Source organism: Phoca vitulina, unplaced genomic scaffold, assembly GCF_004348235.1.
Source record: "Phoca vitulina isolate PV1807 unplaced genomic scaffold, GSC_HSeal_1.0 scaffold7, whole genome shotgun sequence".
Lineage (NCBI taxonomy): Eukaryota > Metazoa > Chordata > Mammalia > Carnivora > Phocidae > Phoca > Phoca vitulina.
Genome location: NW_022589710.1, coordinates 56583020 through 56602900, shown reverse-complemented (window position 1 = coordinate 56602900; position 19881 = coordinate 56583020). Strand labels below are relative to the sequence as shown.

The window sequence follows — 19881 nt, the reverse complement described above, 5'->3', positions numbered from 1 at the left end:
GCTTTTGATTTTAGGTAATGTAGGAAAAGTGCTTGAAAAGTTGGAAGGCACCGTCCTTGTGGGTATAACCCCAGATCACTCAGTACGTGCCAGAACTTGTTGACCAGGAGACGTGCAGCTTCTGGATCTCACAGACAGGGTCAGATGGCCCTCTTCTTTGCTCCTCAAATCCGCAACTGTAGGAGAGAAGCAGGGAGAGGGACTGCCATTGAGAGCACTCTTGAACCTCCTGTCTGCAGGGCTGCTCTTTCCAGCATGGCTGGTTGGAGACTCCTGCTACCCCCTCCCGGTCACCCTCACGGTTGCAGGGTCTCTGCTCCCTTTCCCCAGAAGGGATATCTTGGTTAATTGCAGTACAAGGCCCTTTGGACTGTGTACTGGAGTCCTCTCGGTTATTTGCATAACACGGACAACAGGGACCCTCAGGGGGGCTCTGTGCTTTGTTTTCTTGCAATTCTCTAAAGTGGCCTCTTAGATGAATCCATGAATTATGCCACCAGGAATGTCTTTGCAATCTGTTGCTCACTTCGGTGTTGGCAAAGGTAATTCCTCTTGTCTTCAGTAAAGGAGTCTGTGTGGGATATGGCCTAGTTAACAAGAGGGAAGTTCCCCCAATACCAGAATTACTTATTCTATGACCTGGAAACTGAAAGGCAATTCTAAACCTTCAAATCTAAAATATAATGCTTCATTGACTACAAAATAAACTAAAAACTCTTAAGTCAGGTCGTAGCACTCCTTTACGTGGTTCTTAATTTCTCAAATGATGAACATGAAAACACTTAGAAAAGCCTGAAGTGTGAAATTAGGTGTAAGATTATGACTAAAATTGCTCTTCTATAGCCTTTGTCATTCTAAGACTGTGATTTAATTTAATAAAACTAAAAGAAAAGATTGATAGATAGCTTAGGCCCAACTGCTTTTGCTTCATTTTAGAAATAGAAGAAAATTTGTAATTTGTAAATTCTATAGTTGATATAGTGAGGCTTTTCTAATCTTCTGTCAGCTGATGACTGTGACCAGGGATGGAGAACCTCGTTTGGCAGATACTAGAAATAAGAAAACTATCTCTTATTGAGCCCTGGCTAGGTGCTGGTTTATGTACACACTTTACATGCGTTCTTTTATTTAATTCTCTTGTCCTCATGCCCACTTAGAAAGGAGGGTACTTGAGACACAGGGTAGTTAAACAACTTGGCCAGGAGGACAGACTGAACTAGAATTTAAACCTTGGGTCTGCCTTTCTCTAAAACTCATGATCTTTCCTCTTATGCAGTTGCAAGGATTAAATATGTAAAGTCTGTCTATCAAACTGATCATGTTGGTATTGAGTAATAATGATGATACAAATATCAATCTCTTTATTAACCTAACTCCCAAACTTCCGCTTGTTATAAGTATCATTTACTTATTTAGGACTTTTCAAAAGTGTTTCAAAATATGCCATAAAATATCAGAGAGGAGGATTTTATACTAACCAGAGAATTTAATTGTGTTCTGAACAGATTACCCATTTTTTAGTGAAGCTCCGAATTTTGCTGATCAGACTGGCGTCTTTGAATACTTTACGAACGTTGAAGACCCTGGAGAGCATCGCTTCACACTACGCCAAGTTCTCAATCAGCGGCCCATTACTTGGGCTGCTGATGCATACAACACCATCAGTATTATAGGAGATTACAAATGGTATATAAAATTGGTGTCCTTAATGTAGATCTAGCTGAAATAACCTTGTAATATTGTCAGGTACATTCTGAAGTGAAGACTTTTCAATGGTCTTCCTTGTACAGGAACTAAATGGGTGTGTGGTAATTGTTGAATATCATGGCCACAAGCCAGCACGTGGTTATGCTGCCTCAGTGTCCTTCCCTCAGATTTGCCCAGTTTAATAGTGATTGTTGCAGGAACAGATTGCTTTTAATATAGAAATTGAGGACTTTTGGATCAGTTATAATTTAATATTTATTTATAAACAGGCTTTGTGATTTGTGTGTTGTTTTTGGTGTTGCTGGAGAGTTGATTTATTGATCTGGTGTTGCCACCTGCTGGATCCATTCTAGACTTACACCGTTTCAGCCTTCGTAGAAAATCTATTTACCGGGTGACGGTAGATGGCAATAGTGAAAAGCAAATCAGCTTTTACTTGGTGAGTGAATTCAGCTCTTTTCTTCAGGCATTTGTTCAAGAGACAATTTGTATTTATTCTACACTTAAAACGTAATGACAAACCAAAACTTCACCTTCCCTATTAAGTCAGTTGTGGGATTCTCATGTACTGACTTATTATACCTGTTTCAGGTGTTTCTTTTCTATTTTTTCTCTTAACTAGTATAATTCTGTGACACAGAACTCAAGCATTCCAGGTTTAGTGGTAGTAACTGTTAACGCGATGTCACCAGGCAGCCGTATCTATTACTTGGAAATCGGACCGGGCAGGGAAGGTAAATCTGAAAAGAGTCTTGACTTATTTATCTGTGGAATGCTGCACAAAGTCTTTATCCCTTCTCTATTGCCTTTCTCCCTATTAGAAATCCCAAATTCTAGTTCTAAGCTCTGCTGTAAGTCTTGAGAAATTTTCAGTTACCCGGTTTCCGGAACCTATACAGTACCATGGAGATTTATGGGTACAATGAAGAATGCTTGCCTAATTTAGGATAACTTTGCTGGCTTGTCTTTTTATACAGCAAAAATGCCATTTATCCCACATCTCTGTAGTAGACACTTTACCTTGGATTTTCTGATCGTGCCAGTGGGATGTGTGGTTTTTTCATTTGCTACCTATGGTCTTATTATGAGGCAGGTGGCTGGGTTTACTTGTCTAAGGGATGGGCCCCATTATTTTGGTTACCAGTTTGGAAGCCAGCCACCATAGAAAACCTTTAAGTTTTTGCAACAACTGTTCTCCTCCTTGCTCGTGAATACTGCAGAAAAGCGGCTCATCCTGACAAACTCTTATTTCTGGCTGGGACTCTAAAAAATCGAGAGACTCTTTAATTGTAGTAGAGAGAGGGGATAGAGCACTATTCAAAGAGTAACCAACGACTTTATAACTTTGAAGATTTTGCATTATTTAAGTAGTAATGATCATCTTTACTGCTGCAGTGGGTAAGGGAGTGGGAGGGGGAGGCGGGGACAGAGGGAAAGAGTGACGTGGTTTGAATGAGAAAGAATGAGGAAAGGGCAGCGATGCCCTTCAAGAAGGGACTGTTTTCATCTTTCTTAGCCCTGCTTTCATTGTGCAACCGCCTGCTCAGGAATATGCAGTGACTGTCTCCAGCAACCCAGTCAGATCTACATGTCTATGCCTGACTTCCAAGACCCTTTCACATTTGGGCTCTTCCTATTTATTATGTGCTATTTCCCAATATTTGGGGATCTGTTCAGAGATCCCCACATGTGCCATGCTCATTTCTGTTTTCTGGCTGCAATCCCCCCTTACTGTAGGGAAAGGAGGGAGTGAAAACTCGATCATACTACACACGGGTGTGAGCCTCCCATAACTACCGATGGCAGAGTTATCATCCTCCCCACCTTATGGATTGGGAAACCAAGGCTTCAGGGTAAGATTTACCCAAGATCCCATACTTGTAAGTTCTAGAACTAGGGCGAGAGGCCAGGACTGTTTGGTGCTTAGCTTAGCCCATACTCTTTGGACTACCACCTCACAGTTTAATCATTGTCTTCTTCCTAAGAGGAGGAGAGGGAGGATGAGGGTGGTTTACCTGTAGTGCTATTTTAAAGTCAGCTCTCAGTGTGCACATACTGTCATCAGTTCTTAGGATGTGTTTGCAGGGGGACTTCCTCGATCATCCTTAGATCTAGTTAAGTACCAGCACAGTAATTGGACTATAGAGGGTAGACTTTCCCAAAGCTACTCAAGACTTCCATCTTGTTAGTAAACTTTGACAATCACAAAATCACAGAATTACCTTTCACTGCACACATCCAAACTCTGCATCCTTTTGGTTAAATTTACTTAATGTACTGGCCAGTTTTTGTGTCCTCAGCACTACCAAGAGATTATGGCTCTGGAAGATGAGACCACACTTTTATTCTGTTTCATTCATTGTCTTCGAAATCGCCTGCAAGTTCTGATGTGGGAATATTTATTCTGGAAAGTGATGTAAAAAAAGGAGGTTAGATCTTCTCCCACTCTGACTCTAAATAGAGTAAGTTTCTGGTGCTGACAGTTCTTACACTTCTGATGAACCAGAACAGAGGGAGGGGATGTATGGAGCAATGTTGATCCCTCATGGTTTCCTGCTGGGGACAGTCTACAGAGAGAAAACTTCCCTCTACTTGGGAGGAGGTACAAGACAGATTGGGCTTTAGTTAACTTTGCATCTGATTTTCCTGTAAAGTAGCCCAGCTTTGATTAGATGATTCACTGTGGATTTTCTGGATTGTTGCATGTCTGTTGTAGCTACTTCTTTTTTTTATATTTTTCTTTACAAAGTAAAATCTTATTGTGCAAAATTCACTGATAAGAAACTGAGAAATATAAAAGCCACATCATTCTAGGTCTCTTTTCCCCCCATTTCCAAAATATATTTCTTGACATTCTTAGTTATATTTTAGGTAAATTGCTCGCTTTATTACTTGGCTTTGTGCAGGCTTTCTTTCCTGTTTGCAGTTAGAGTTTGAGTAGGAGGTATATTATTTTCAGAGATCATGTAGGTTTGGGGATGGTTGTATCATTGCAGAAGGCATCTAGTAGCATTTATAAGAGAAGCCTGGAGCAGAGCTCACTATTAAAGCTCTAGTAGTTTCTGGTTGGCTGAATTTTCCCCCTCCTTTGATGTACCCCTGTCAATCAGTAATGGCAGGCAGGGTTTTACTGTCCCTGTATGGACAGAGATGCTCCGTAGGGGAAAATGGCTCTCAGAGTAGGATTCCTGGACCAGGGGCACCAGCATCACCCGGGAATTGGTTAGACAGGCAGATTCAAGAGTCCCATCCCAAACCTACTGAATCAGACACTGTGGGGTGGGGCCAACAGACTGAATTTAATAAGCCCTCCAGGTGATGTCAGTGCTGTTCAAATTTGAAAACCCCTGCTGTAGAGTCAATATAGAGTTGTCTCTGTGTTTGCAGAGAAATAATTTGAGATCTTTCTTCTGGAGTTTTTAAGTCTTGGTAGGGTTAAAGATAAAAATTAGCCCCAAAGTAGCTTATGTTCTCCTAGGGGCCCCTAGCTTTGCCTACACTGCTTCTCTTAGCTGATGGAAATTTAATAAACTTTCTTTGTTCTGAATTGAATGGATCTTTTATGTATTCCTAGGGAAAAAAAAGCCTTCTTTTAACATTATATTCTTAGGATGAGAAGTTGTTTTATTGTAGAGAGACAAGAAATGTGTTGAGACTTAAAAACAATAAATATTATTTTCCAGTAACATTAAAAGAGGCAATGAAATGACTTAACTTAAGCCACATAAAACTTAAAACTGTCATCAATGAAGATATTTTTTTTTTTTCATCACTGAAGATTCTCAAAGCCCATCCCTGCTACAAGCACAGACTTAGCAAATCACATACTCACCTCAGTTAGAAGTCTGGAAGCGTGTGGCTGTGAAGGGACACGTTTGTGCGGCATCCGGAGCAGTACAATTAAGAGCGCTAACTAACAGTTTCATTCTGCAGGTCCAATCTGACTGTAACGTGTGATGTTTACATAGAGACTCCTGAGAAGGGAGGCGTGTTCATTGCCGGAAGAGTAAACAAAGGTGGTATCTTGATTAGAGGCGCCAGAGGAGTTTTCTTCTGGATTTTTGCAAATGGAACCTACAGAGTTACCGGTGATCTAGGTAAGTGACTTCTGTAGCACATGACTCGCTATGAAATATGTCACGGTGAGCTTGTCACTTCCTGTGTAATGAGAGAGCTTCACCTCAAGGGGCTTGTACGTCTAACTGCGAAGAGATGCAACACATGGAAGCAAATACCAAATGATTCAAAATTGGAGAGTTAATTAGAGAGGCAGCTGGTTAAAGGAAATGGTGCAGAGTTTTTTCAGGTAGAGCCGAGCTAGGCTGTCAGGGTAGGATTTGCATAGACTGGGGTGAGGTGGACGTATAGGGAGAGAATGGCCAGGAAACCCCATTAATAAAAAGCAAGACTGCAAGAGTGTGCTAGTGTGCTTATGGAAATACAAGGAGAAGGATTGGTCTGCTTTAAATGGAGAAATCCTGTTTCCCAACTTAGTTAATAACTTGAAAGCAGCTTGACTTTTTTCCATTCATCTTAAACAGCCCTTGTCTTATGTAGAATAGCGTTTTATCCCGGATAGGTGCTTAGAATGTGTCCGTGTAGAATTCTGTCTAATTCACTTTGGTGTTAGTACACCCCACTCTGTGGAAACAGACCGTTATTGGTGCTGCGTCTTCTTGATTCCTCGTCTCTTGGCTTCCCCCTGCATTTGTAAAAAATCTTCTCTCCTATAGTTTGCTACTCTTTGCCTCTTCCTAAGGTGGAAAGGGCTCCACAAGTAATAAAGAGTGGGTTATAAGGACACTAGAGTAAGATTGCAAAATCATAGCATGACCCATCTAGAATGTTCCTCAGTAATTGTCCAGTCCAATTGATTTTCCCAAAGGAGAGGTTAATTGAGAGGTTAATTGATTTGCCCAAAGTCTCAAAATGAGTTATTAGCAGAACTGGAACCAGCAATTTACATCCAGGTCTTTAGTCCCCACTGTTCTTGTGTTTTAAACTGCCCACTCAACATCTTATTCTGGTTTCTTTCAGGCATTCAAATATAATCTATCCCCAAATTAACTCACTGTTTTCTCTCTCTAATTCTCAGTTCATGCTATTCCCATGTAACCAGTTACGCCAGCTAGAAATCTTATAGTGACCTTTGACCACTACTCCTTATTCTTTATATCCAATCCGATCGAGCGTAAATCTATGCCTGAACTGTAGAAGTTAACACATTATATTGTGGTTGGTTTGTAAGTTTATGTCACTGGTTCTCCTGTGAGCTCACATATAATATATGACTCAGAGTAGAATCCCAATACATGCTTGTGGAATGCATGCCTGAATGAAGGATGTTTTGTTTTAAATCAGTGGTAGATCTGGAAATGCAGATCTTTATTAAGGCTTACTTTACTACATACAAATGCTGCCTGAGAACCCCAACTGAGCTATGTGATTCTGTAATTTCAATTTTAAAAATATATCACGTTAGGATAATCTTTTTGTGTTGCAGCTGGATGGATCATATATGCTTTAGGACATGTTGATGTTACAGCAAAAACTTGGTATACACTCACATTAATTATTAAGGTAAGTATTGCTGATCGGAATGCCTGGAGGTAAAATATTCTTTTCTTATGCCTTTCTGGCATTTTCTGTTATCAGATGAGAGGGGAAAAGTGTGATAAATATAGTAATTGATAAATATAGTAATGGAAACAGGCAGAGAATCTGCCAGGAAATCAGCAAACCAGCAGACCCCAGGGTGATACTGTGTGTCAGGGTAAACCCGCATGAGAACCACCAGCTGTTGACTTTATCACTCCGCAGTTTTTTAAAATTTTGGTTCTGTTTTTTAAACTCAGGGGTAATTGGTAGATAGTCAATAATTGAATTATTTTTTTCCAAGTTGGCTGAAGCAAGATTATAAATTGGAGCCTATAAATTTATTTTTGGTGGCTGAGAGTAACTGTCAGAGATAAGTATAATTTTTTAGAAGTTGGTTTCCATGAATACTTTTGTCAAAGAAAATACCAGATTAATTGTAGGATCATGGTATCTGAAAATATTTGTCAAAATCACTGGGCGATCATGAGTTATTGATGGACATGCATCCAAGGGATGCTGTGTAGAAACTTCTGTGTAATGCACTGCTGCTGTCTGGCAATATGGTTCTTCCGTAAGTTGGTGTAGGTTAGAATAGCAGTTAAATATGGAAATCAGATAACTTTTTCAAATTGTTCTCATCTCTTACCCAACCACCCAAAATGACAATACACGTTTTTCAGGCATCTGGTTTGGGTGTGGCATTGTGTATTTAACTCGGCCACACTCGATGGGCCAGCTTTGTTCCCAGTTCTTCCCTTTCATGGCAAACAGAGGTGGTCTGGGCTGGCCTTACTTGCAGGTGGAGGGGAGGGTCTTTTACGTGCCTCTTGGGGCACACATGTGCTGGTATTTGACTAGGCAGATAATTAGAAATGGAATTGCATTTTGAATTTTGACAGATCCTGCCCTATTGCTAGCCAAGCTGTATCCATTTTATAGCAGTTATAATAATATTTGATACTACCTATTTTTTAAAAAAAGATTTTATTTATTTATTTGACAGAGAGAGACAAAGCGAGAGAGGGAACACAAGCAGGGGGAGTGGCAGAGGGAGAAGCAGGCCTCCCACCGAGCAGGGAGCCCGATGCGGGGCTTGATCCCAGGACCCTGGGATCATGACCTGAGCCCAAGTCAGACACTTAACGACTGAGCCACCCAGGCTCCCCTTGATACTACCTATTTTTAAGGATTGTTTTTCAAACTAATTGACATGATTTATATTTCCTTGATAATGAGGGAGCTTGCACCCCTTATGTTTATTGGTTATTTGTATTTTTCTCTCTTCTCTGAAGTTACCCGTTCATATTCTTTCCTCATTTCTTACTGTGTTTTCTTTTTCTGATGGATTCATATGAATTTATTATATATTCTGAGTAGTGACCTGTTGTCTGTTACGTATGTCACAGATATTTTCTTCTGTCCTGTCATGTGTATTTTAATTTTGCTTATGGTATGTTTCATGAATATAAGTTTTAAATTTTGGTTCTGTCAAATATTTCACTTTTTTTTTTATTGTTTTTGTGTTTTATTTAAGAACTTCACCTTTCTCAAGGTGAGGAACATTTTTTGTTCTCTAAACTAAACCAAGTTTAGGATTTTTTTATGTTAAAGTCTTTTTTTATTTTTATTTTTTTAAAAGATTTTATTTATTTATTTGACAGAGAGATCGAGAGAGAGCACAAGTAGGCAGAGCGGCAGGGAGAGGGAGAAGCAGGCTCTCCGCTGAGCAGGGAGCCCAATGTGGGGCTCGATCCCAGGACCCTGGGATCATGACCTGAGCTGAAGGCAGATGCTTAATCGACTGAGCCACCCAAGCACCCCTGAAGTCTTTTTTTTTTTTTAAAGATTTTATTTATTTCGGGGGGGGAGGGGCAGAGGCAGAGGGAGAGAGAGAATCCCAAGCAGACTCCCCACTGAGCACGGAGCCTCACATGGGGCTAGATCCCAGCTGAGATTGTGACCTAAGGTGAAATCAAGAGTCAGACGCCTAACCGACTGAGCCACCCGGGTGCCCCCATGTTGAAGTCTTTAATATATCTGGAATTTACTTGTGAATCATAAGGGGGAAGAGCCCAGTATAATTTTTTTTAAACAAATGGATAGCCATCATCATTTATTACATAGGCTGTCCTTTTGCCTATGATTTAAAGGCCACCTTTTTGATGTAACAAATCATCACATGTGCATAGGTTATTTCTGAACTTTGTTCTTTATATTGCTTTGTCTTTTATTATCCAGCCTCACACTTTAAAGTGTGTTGACTTTCCAAAATCTTTGAATTACATAGTTTACTCCCTTACTTCCTTCAGGTTCTTTCCTGACCACCTTGTATAAAACAGCCCCCATCTTCCTTTCTGTCCCTCTTCCCTTAGGGAATGAAGTGAGCGTTGTTAGCAGTAGGGATTTTTTTTTTTTTAAGGTTTTATTTATTTATTTGACAGAGACACAGCGAGAGAGGGAACACAAGCAGGGGGAGTGGGAGAGGGAGAAGCAGGCTTCCCGCCAAGCACGGAGCCCGATGCGGGGCTGGATCCCAGGACCCCGGGATCACGACCTGAGCCGAAGGCAGACGCCTAACGACTGAGCCACCCAGACGCCCCAGCAGTAGGGATGTTTGAACCAGGCAGACCTGTGTGCATACTTCCTTGCTGACACCTGCTAACTTCCTGCAAGTTAGTCACCTCTTTGAGCTTCTGTTTCCTTATCTGTAAAAGGGGGATAACTTCTGTAAGGTTGTTTTAGGGTTAAATGTTTTTATTCTTTCATTCAATACATGTCTATTAAGCACCTTGTATGTATCCTTTACTAGGTGCTAGGGATGCAGCAGTGAACAAGACACACAAGGTTCCTGCTCTCCTAGAGCCTATATTCTTCTAGGACACAGGTTGGCAAAGTCTTTATTTTAGGCTTTGTGAGCCATCTGGTCTGTGCAACTTTGCTCAACTCTGCTTGTGTCGTGAGAAAGCAACTACGGACAGTAGATAAATGAATGTGTGTGGCTGTGATTCCAATAACATTTTATTTGTAAAAATAGGTGGCTGGCCTGTGGGCCATAGATGGCTGCCTCCTATTCTAAGACAGTAAAAAAACAAATCAGTCAATCAAATTGTGAAGAAAAAAATGGGACAATGAGACAAAGTAGCTCCCCCGTCTGGATTCTCTAGGTGGAGAGACCAGGGGAAGGGCTCTTGAAGTTGGTGCTCTTTGAGCTGAGATGTGCCTGGTGGGAGGAGCACTGGGCAGAGGACGCTGCTGGTGACTGGCCTGGTGTGAGGAGCAGCCTGGAGGGCGCCCCCAGCAGGTGGGCGTGGGGAGGGGATGAAGTGCAGCTAGGCTGTGTGACCTTGTATTGGCTCAGTGTTAATAGTCCCTATTGGCCCCTTTGAGGGCTGCAGAGAGCTGCGCACGTATATGGCAGTGGGAATGTGAGTTCCCTGAACGTGGAGCTGGACAACTAAGATTCAGGTTCTAGCTCTGCTGGTGAATCTATGATTTTGACTTTTAGTCTCACATCTCCGTATCTCCCTCCATAAGATGAAAGAATGAAATTAAGGCCCATGGCATTGTAATTCTGTGACTTAAAAACAGATTTTATTTTGGTCCTTAGCCTAGTGCTTTGGATCTTTAGCTCTTTACCCTTTGAAATTAGCTACTTTAAAATGTTTAGCTGCAATTGATATGCTGTGAATATATGCTCATACACGTGCTAGAATAATGATAATAAGAGCTAGTGTTTATTATCTGCTGTATGCCGGGCACTTGGCTCTGCAGGAATGGCAGCTGTCTGAGGAAGTTATTTTTATCTTTCTCTGTCAGTGACCAGTAAGTCATTTCTATAGATATTTTTCCTTCTTACCCCCTGATCTCCCCCCACCCCAATCATCAGTTTAACTGATGGTTACTATTTTTCTAACCTAAGGGTGGGCTCTTCGTGTGACTTTGAAGTGATATTCTGTACATGGGGACAAAAAGGACTTCAATAAATGGATGCTCTGGCTCCAGGAGCCACGTCCAAAGAGCTGGTGGCTGTTAGACAACGTGTGTGCATGCAAGTACTTGTAAATTACAGATGTTTATTTTAGTGGGCTTTTGTCTAAAACTTTATGATGCTATGGAAAGTTTTACATTTCTGTTGGTTTTACAGCATCTCGGTGGGGTACAAGGAAATCCTGAGGTCTTCCTTGTGCCTTGAAAACTTTTTACATATGTAGATAAGAATTTCCTCTGAGAGAATTTTTCCTGTGTTTCCAGCTTTTGCTCAGACTGTGGAATTGTGTTTTGCCATGGTCTGAAGTGAGAAGGATGTTTGTTCCACTGACTAGATTGGCCGTACATATTAAGAAACGGACCTCAGAGAATCATTTTTATACGTCTTCAAGGGGTACGTTTGTCTTTCCTCCAGGGCCGGTTCTCCTCTGGCATGCTGAACGGCAGGTATGTCTGGACGAACATCCCTGTGAGTTTCCCGAAGAATGGCTGGGCTGCCATTGGAACGCACTCCTTTGAATTTGCACAGTTTGACAACTTTCATGTGGAAGCCACAAGCTAATATTCACGGAGCACCATAGAACCACTCTCTGGGTTTTCTTTCTTTCTGGTTTTGGTTGAGAGCCAGTTCTTTTGATGGATCAATATATGAGCCTCTTGGAGACTAACAATAGTGAAGAGTAAATGGGGAGAGAAATACATGTTTGCTTGATCTTCTGGAAGATATTTTTAGAACTAGTGCCCAGGGAAACCGATGAATCTTGAACATGACCTGATATGTCCCCTAAAATTCAAGCTGTGCAGCGGTCCTCTTGTGAGGCGTGGTTTGGGTGGTTCACACCTCGAAGCCTTGGCACTGATGCTGAGCTGGCTTTCTCCATCGCACGCGCAAGGGATCGTGTGGACGGCAGTGACCCGATCATCACAGAGACCGACCGTGTGTCTGAGTGAGTGGATGGCCTCGTCCGGAGGTCACACCACACCGTAGGGAGCTGAAGAACACTGGAAGTGCTGCTTTTTGAAAACCACTTCAACACGTTAATCTTAACACTCTAAAGAGTATTTTTTCTTTTCCTTTTTACGATGATGCTTTTGAATTATAGATATGATGAGTGGATGTGTCGTGATTGCAGAAATGCCTCACTAATAAACTACCTCTAAAGCTAGTCCTGCAGTAATCAATATGAGCAGATTAATTGGGTTATCTGCAGTTATTAATTCTTTTAAATCCAACCTTTAGTCTTGTAACCCTTAAGACTCTCTGTGAACATTTCCCCAGGTGGCTGGAAGGAGGAAGAAAATCCCACATAGCCAGTGCTTTCTGTGGGTCTACAGAGGAAGCTGGAGCAATTTTCTTGTGTCTCATGTCACGGTGCCTCTCGCGGCCTTCTTGTGTGCCGCTGGTCATGGACTAGCACAGCTAATGCATTCTCTTATCTTTGTGTGTGGAAGAAGGGGCATGCTAAGCTTCTGCTAGTTCATAGAATTGGATCATCCTTTAATATTCAGTGTGATTAGATGCATTTATTTCATGAAAGTACAAATGTGTTTATATTTGAGTGTGGGGAGCATATTTCTCATGCAGTATAATTTATATCTAGGCATTAGTGGACCTCCTAGAAACAACTCCATTGTTCATGTCGATAAAGTAAATTCTGGAATTCTCTAAAATGAAAGTTCAAAACTTCACTGGACTAATATTAGAATTTTGGTATTTGTAATGGTTTAACATAGGCTAAACTGAATGAAGTTTTGTATTTCTATTAAAGACAAAAAGCTCAATATTATAATATATCAGATTATAGAGAAAAATTTTTAATTAAAACCAAGTCTAAGTGATTTCCACTTCAGGTCTCTACAGATTTTTTAAGTTAGCTTTATTGTGGTATAATTTACATGCAATAAAATGTTCCCATTTTAAGTATACAGTTAAATGAGTCTTGATAAATGGATACACGCACAAAACCAACACCCCAACCAAGCTATGGAACATTTCCATTACCCCAGAAAGTTCTCGTGTTGCACCTGTGCAATAATATCTTCTCACCTGCCCCCATCTCAGATTTCTGTTGCTACTGATAAGTTTTCATTGTTCCAAAACATTATAGAAGTGGCATCATCCACTATGTACTCTTTTGTGAATGGTTTCTTTCATTCAGCATAATGCTTTTGAGATTTGTCTATGTTGCTATGTATATCAATGGTTTGCTCCTTATTTCAAAGAATATTCCATTGTATGATTAAACCACAATTTGTCATTCTCTTCCCTCACTTTTTGGAATTCCAAATAAATCTGTTACGAACATTTGTGTACAAGTCTTTGTGTGGACATATGTTATCATTTCTTTTTTTTAAAGATTTATTTATTTTAGAGAGAGCAGGGGAAGGAGCAGAGGGAGAGTGAAAGAGAGAATCTCAAGCAGACTCCCCGCTGAGTCTGGAGCCCGACTCAGGGCTCGATCTCACGACCCCAATATCATGACCTGAGCTGAAATCAAGAGTCGGACACTTAACCAACTGCACCACCCAGGTGTCCCTGTTTTCATTTAATACCAAAGAGTGAAACTGCTGGCTCTTTTGGGAAGTGTATGTGTAAGTGTATAACTTTATAAGAAACTGCCAAACTGTTTTCCAAAATGATTGTATGATTTTACACTCCGATCAGAAGTGTTTGAGAGTTCCAGTTGCTCCACATTCTTTTCAATGCTTCATATTGTTATTCTTTCCAATTTTAGGTGTGTGGATGTGTAGTAGGCACATGAGATGTTGAGCATCTTTTCATGGGCTCAGTCATTACTCATATATTTTGTGAAATGTCTATTCAGATCTTTTGCTCATTTAAAAAATTGGCTTTTCCGTCTTATTATTGAGTTGTAAGAGCTTTTTTTATATATTTCAGATTCATTTTTTAAAGAGATTTTGTTTATTAATTTGAAAGAGAACACATGAGTAAGGGGGAGGGGAGAAGAAGAGGTAAAGAATCCTAAGCATACTCTGTGCTGAGTATGGAGTCCGATGTGGGGCTCGATGTCATGACCCTGAAATCATGACCTGAGCCGATACCAAGAGTCGGAGGCTTAACTGACTGAGCCACCTGGGCGCCCCCGATGAAATTTTTTAAATCAGATAGATGTTTTATAAATAGTTTTCTCCAAGTCTGTATCTTTTCAAGAATACAAAATTTTAATTTGGAAGCGCATTTTATATTTTTTTCCTTTTATAAAAGTAAGTTTTTTTTTTTTTTTTTTTTTGGTGTCCTAAGAAATCTTTGTCTATCCCAAATTCACAAGGATCTTATTCTTTGTTTTCTTCTAGAAGTGTTATATTTTAGCTTTTATATTCAGGTCTCTGAACCATTTTGCATTACTTTTTGTATATGCTGAGAGGTGAGGTTTGAGGTTCATTTTTTTTCCTATATGGATATTCAGTTTTTTTTGAGTATCATTTGTTGAAAACACCATCCTTTGTCAAAAATCAATCACTGTATTCTATTCTATTGACTTAATGTCTATCCTTAGGCAAATACCACACTGTCTTTATTTCTGTAGCTTTATAGTCAATGTTGAACTCAGTTTAAATCCTCTCAACTTGTTCTTCAAAATTGTTTTGGTTAATATAGGTAAACATAAAGTTTCCGTATAAATTTTAGACTCACCTTATATATTTCTGCAAAGAGCTTCTAGAATTTTTATTTGGGATTACATTAAAATTACAGTTCAATTTGGAGAGAAGGGATTTCTTACTTGTATCGACCCTTCAATCCATGAACATGCTCCACCTCCACATTTTTAGGCTTTCCATACTTTTAGCCATTTCTGTAGTTTTCTGTAGAGACCAGGTTTTGCATGTATTTTAAATTTATCATTAACTATTTTATGGTTTTTTTAATTCTGTTGTAAATGATATTTTTTTAAATTTCCTTTTTCAATTATTTGTTGCAAATACATTGAAATATAGTTGCCTTTCTTCTGTTGACCTGTAAATACCACTGCTTGTCCCAGCCTTCCTGGGACGGGTGCATCACTGAGTGTACCAAATGCTTCTAGCGGCCACACAGCACTGGAGCAAGGAGGAAGAGCACCCTGGGACAAGGATGGCAAGTTCCTCTCTGCTGCAAGGGCCCTGCGGTACCTCTATGCTACCTGGCAAAAGAGAAGTTATCACAGTATCACAGAGCAGGTCAAAACAGGGATTGGGGCTGGAAAACCATAACAGAAGCAGCGCGGTTCCAATTTCTACATTTTTTTTTTAAATTTTATTTTATTATGTTATGTTAATCACCATACATTACATCATTAGTTTTTGATGTAGTGTCCAATCTCTACATTTCTTGTGTTAGTTTGGGCCATTTGTGTCTTTCAAGGAATTTGTCCATTTCACATAAATTGCCTAATTTATTGGCATAAACTTGTTTGTAATATTTCCTTATTTTATTGTCTATGTTTCCAATATGGACAATTTGTGCTTTCTCTCTTTTCATCTTTAGTAGTAAGAGTTTTGTCAATTTTATCTTTCAAAGAACCAGCTTTTGGTTTCTTAAATATTTTTTTTCCTATTTCTTTGTTTTTTGTTTCACTGATTGCTGCTTGTACATCCATTTACTTTGGGTTTCATTTGCTCATTTTCTAGCTTCTTAAGATGTAAGCTTAGATGTTTGGGTTGCGATTTTTTTTTAAAATATAGACATATAACACTGTAAAGTTTTGTGTAAAATACCGAGCAACATCTCACATATTTTGATATGTCATGATGTCTCTTTTTTATTCAGTTGAAAATGTTTCCTAATATCCTTTTTATTTTTATTTTTTGACATTTATGCTAATTAGAAGTGTTCCATTTCCAAATACTTGAGGATTTTCCAGATTTTATTTTGTTGTTGTTATTGATACTTAATTCTGTTGTGATCAAAGGATATGCTCTGTTGGATTTCAATTATTTTAAATGTATCTAGGCTTGTTTTATGACCCAATTTATCTTAGTCAATGTACCCTTCAAAAGAGTACACATTCTGCAGTGATTGGCTGTAATGTTTTACAAATATTAATTAAGTCATGTTGGCTGATTGTATTGTTTAAGAATTCTATGTGTTTACTGATTTTCTGTCTACTTGTTCTATCAATTACTGAGAGAGGAGCATTGAAGTCTCCAGATACAACTGCGCGTTTTCTCTTTCTCCTTCAGCTTTGACAGCTGGACTCTTCTGGGGCTTTTAGAGCTTTGCTAGGGGCCGTCTGGGTGGCTCAGTCGGTTGGGCGTCTGCCTTCGGCTCGGGTCATGATCCTGGGGTCCTGGGATCGAGTCCCGCATCGGACTCCCTGCTCATTGGGGAGTCTGCTTCTTCCTCTGCTCCTCCTCCCCTCCCCCGCCGCTGTTCTTTCTCTCTCTCTCACAAAAATAAATAAATAAAAATACTTTAGAGCTTTGCTAGGTCACTAGGGTGCTAGGGCACTCCTCCAGGTGTAGTATGGCCCTATTCCCAAGGCAGAGAATTCTCTTGGGGTGGAATGAACACTCTCCACTACAGTTGTTCCGACCTTGACCATCCCCCAGCCCTGTGAGAATCCTGATAGTTGTACAGCTAATGGGACCCCGGTAGCTGTTCTTTCCTTATGTATCCTTTGCCTAGCTCACGGAATTTTGCTCTATGAATACACCAAGGGAGCCCTCTGCCTATGTCTGGACCTCTTTTTCTGCAGAGCTTCCTTCTCTCTGGTGCTCTGCATTGTGTGTCTCAGCCTCCTCGGACTTGGATTTTATCTTCACAGCTCCACAAGCCCACGTTCCATATTTACCCCTGTGTACTGGAATCTAGTAGATGCCTCCAGACAGAAATTAGGGGTCACGGGGTTCACCTCTTTTGTTTCCCTTCTTGCAAGGCTCACAGCCCTGGGCTGCCTATTGTCTAACTCCCTGAAACAGTTTCTTAGAGAGGAAGGGCTGATCCAGTTCCATTTGTTATTCTCTCATGGCTGGAGATGGAGCTCTCAACCCATTCAATTTAATATTTAGTCTTCATGGACCTTTTCCAAAATCCTTTAACACGAATACTTTGATCACTATCCCATTATGACTTTGACGCTGTTTCACGTGGAATCTTGCTCTTCTCAAGTAGCTTGTAGCTCTTGGGGTATGAAGAATGTATCTCATGTTTCTACATTCCCTGTTTCGGGGCTCAGCGAGAACCTGACTTCTGATCAGGTTGATTTGAAACACTGGATTTATATGTGGTGACAGGTAACCATGAATTGTATTTATTGAAGCAGATCCAGCAGAGCCTCTAGATGAAAGCGCTTTGTAAACTGCCAGACTGACTTCACACACTTAGTCCTTTCAGGCTGTTGTAACAAAATACCACAGACTGCGTAGCTTATCAACACCAGAAAGTTCTCACTGTGTCCTCACACGGTGGCAGGGGCTGGGGAGCTCTCTGAATCCTCCAAGAGCACTCATCCTAGTCATGTGGGCTCTACCCTCATAACCGAAGCACCTCCAAAGGCCCTACATCCATCCCCATTCCATCACAACAAGCATTAGGATTTCAACCTAGAATTTGGACACAAACATTCAGAGCACAGCACATACCTCAAAGTGTGGGCAGCACCATGGTGAGAGTATGGGATTTGAGTCCTAAGGTTTGAGTTCAATGCCAGCTCTGCTACTGATTTAACTTGGGCTAAATCATTTAAGCCTTCTAGATGGAAGCTGCGGTGTGTAAAGCAAAGATCCTAGGCTGGTCACTAAGACACCTTCCAGCACTTACTCTCTAATTCTGTAACTCGTAAAGCTGCATTTCTTCATTTCATTCAAATCTTGCTTACCCGAAGAGGTAACTTTTTTTTTCCCCCTAAATCACTAATGTTTGCCACTCATTGTTTCCCAGACTCGAAGATGATCATACAATGCCCTATATATTTTCATTCTGGCAAAACGGCTTCATCAAGTGAAATCATTGTGCAAATGGTATTTTACTTCATTTTAAAGTAATATGGATAAGCCATATTGCAGATTCCATTCTTAAAGGTATGTGATCTGCATAAAAAGGATTGTGTTTATCACTCTTGCAAAACTATTCATAATATTCTTAAGCTATCACGGTGTCCAAACAAGAGGTAATCAAGAGGCATGATTTAGAAACCACAGTGTTCTGGTTTTTGCTCATAGGTAGATTCTTCCTAACACTTGATTTTTCTCTTGTCTTGTTAATATTTTACTTTCACTTGAAAGAAAGCTTGCTTTTCTTTGTATGTCGTAAGTATTATAATTTGATCATATTATTCTAAAAATAGCCTTTTTTGCTTAATTCAAGCCCATCGCTGATTTGAAACAGTTCTAAAATGTGTTCTTCTTCTCTTCTCCCTCATTCTTTTCCCTGTCTTTCTTCCGTCCTCCCCCTCTCCTTCTCCACCGCCTTCTTTTCTCCACTGCCCCTTCCTTCACCAATAAAATAGAAATGGATGCTCCAGAGAATTGATAATTGTTACTGAACTAGGAAAAAATGCAAACACTCTGAGGGATTGTACGGGGTTGTTGGACAAGAAATTTGAAATGGTTTTGTTCCAACAAGATATTTATAGTTTGCACATTCCTGGGGGCGGAAAACGTTATAGAAGTAAGCGATTTGAAGATTATACTGAAAAGGCAGTTTATTACTCTCTGTATCTGTTTAACAGATTGCACTGATTAATGTTTTTGAATTGTGTGGTAGGTATTTAACACAATGTGGCAAGTGTTTTTAAGCCCGCATTAAAGATTTTATGTGCGAGGTGGTACCATGTGCTTTGGGAATCAGCATGGACTTTGGGAGCTGTGATGTCGCTATAGTGGATTTACTGCTCTGTTTGATAACAAACAGGCTGTCAGCCGCTCAGCTGGAAGACCCCACTAGGCACAGGCAGAGGATACAAGTTCCTTAATGTAGGCAAATGGCACTAAATCTTAACCGTGTATGGGTGGCTCAGCGTGGGACACACAGGGGCACCCTGCCAGGTGGGGTTGTATAATTTCTGGCCCTGAAGGCTCACAAGATTTCTCAGCTGCTTCTGATGGGGATGGGAATTGGTCAGGTTGTTTGCAAATGGGAGGATTCAGGATGTTTCTACCCACCTGCCTCTTCCCAATTGCTCTGCTGATTGTGTGTGTAGCTACTACCTAGGTGTAACTGATAACAGTTTCAGAACAATTTGAGGATTCAGTGCAGGACTAGGTGAGTTGAAGGTCAATTTCTCAGGTATAGACTCCTCCTGTCTGTCTGGGTCACAGAGCCTCCAGACCTCTCTTTCCACACACCCACTGTGACAGATTTATATATACTGTTATTATTTTTGCAAATAAAACTACCCAAGACGCTATGAAAATCAATTTTATGTGTCAACTCGGATGGGCCATGTACTCAGATATCTGGTCAAACATTATTCTAGATGTTTCTGTGAAGGTATTTTTGTGGATGAGATTAACATTTAAGTCTGTAAACTGAGTAAAGAGGATTACCCTCCATAATGTGGGTGGACCATAGCCAGTCAGTTGAAGGCCTCAATTTAAAAAAAAAGACTGACCTCCCCGGAAGAAGAGGGAATTCTGCTAGCAGACTGC

At 40.3% G+C, this 19881-nt stretch overlaps 1 protein-coding gene across 7 annotated transcripts in view; it reads left to right on the top strand.

Annotated features, from left to right (window-relative positions):
• The window catches only part of GALC (galactosylceramidase), a 60521-nt gene extending 46910 nt beyond the window's left edge, over positions 1–13611 (top strand). For 3 of the 7 annotated variants that reach the window (XM_032405718.1, XM_032405717.1, XM_032405719.1), the window contains 4 exons: positions 1506–1686; positions 5641–5804; positions 7211–7287; positions 11708–13611. In XM_032405718.1, coding sequence (XP_032261609.1) covers positions 1506–1686; positions 5641–5804; positions 7211–7287; positions 11708–11854 — 569 coding nt within the window. In that variant the 3' untranslated portion in view covers positions 11855–13611. Of the gene's footprint in view, positions 1–1505; positions 1687–1976; positions 2147–3444; positions 4170–5640; positions 5805–7210; positions 7288–11707 lie in introns of those variants that run through there. The other 4 variants (XR_004299589.1, XR_004299588.1, XR_004299587.1 and 1 more) reach the window with 4 other exon arrangements.
• Positions 13612–19881: the final 6270 nt, after the last annotated feature.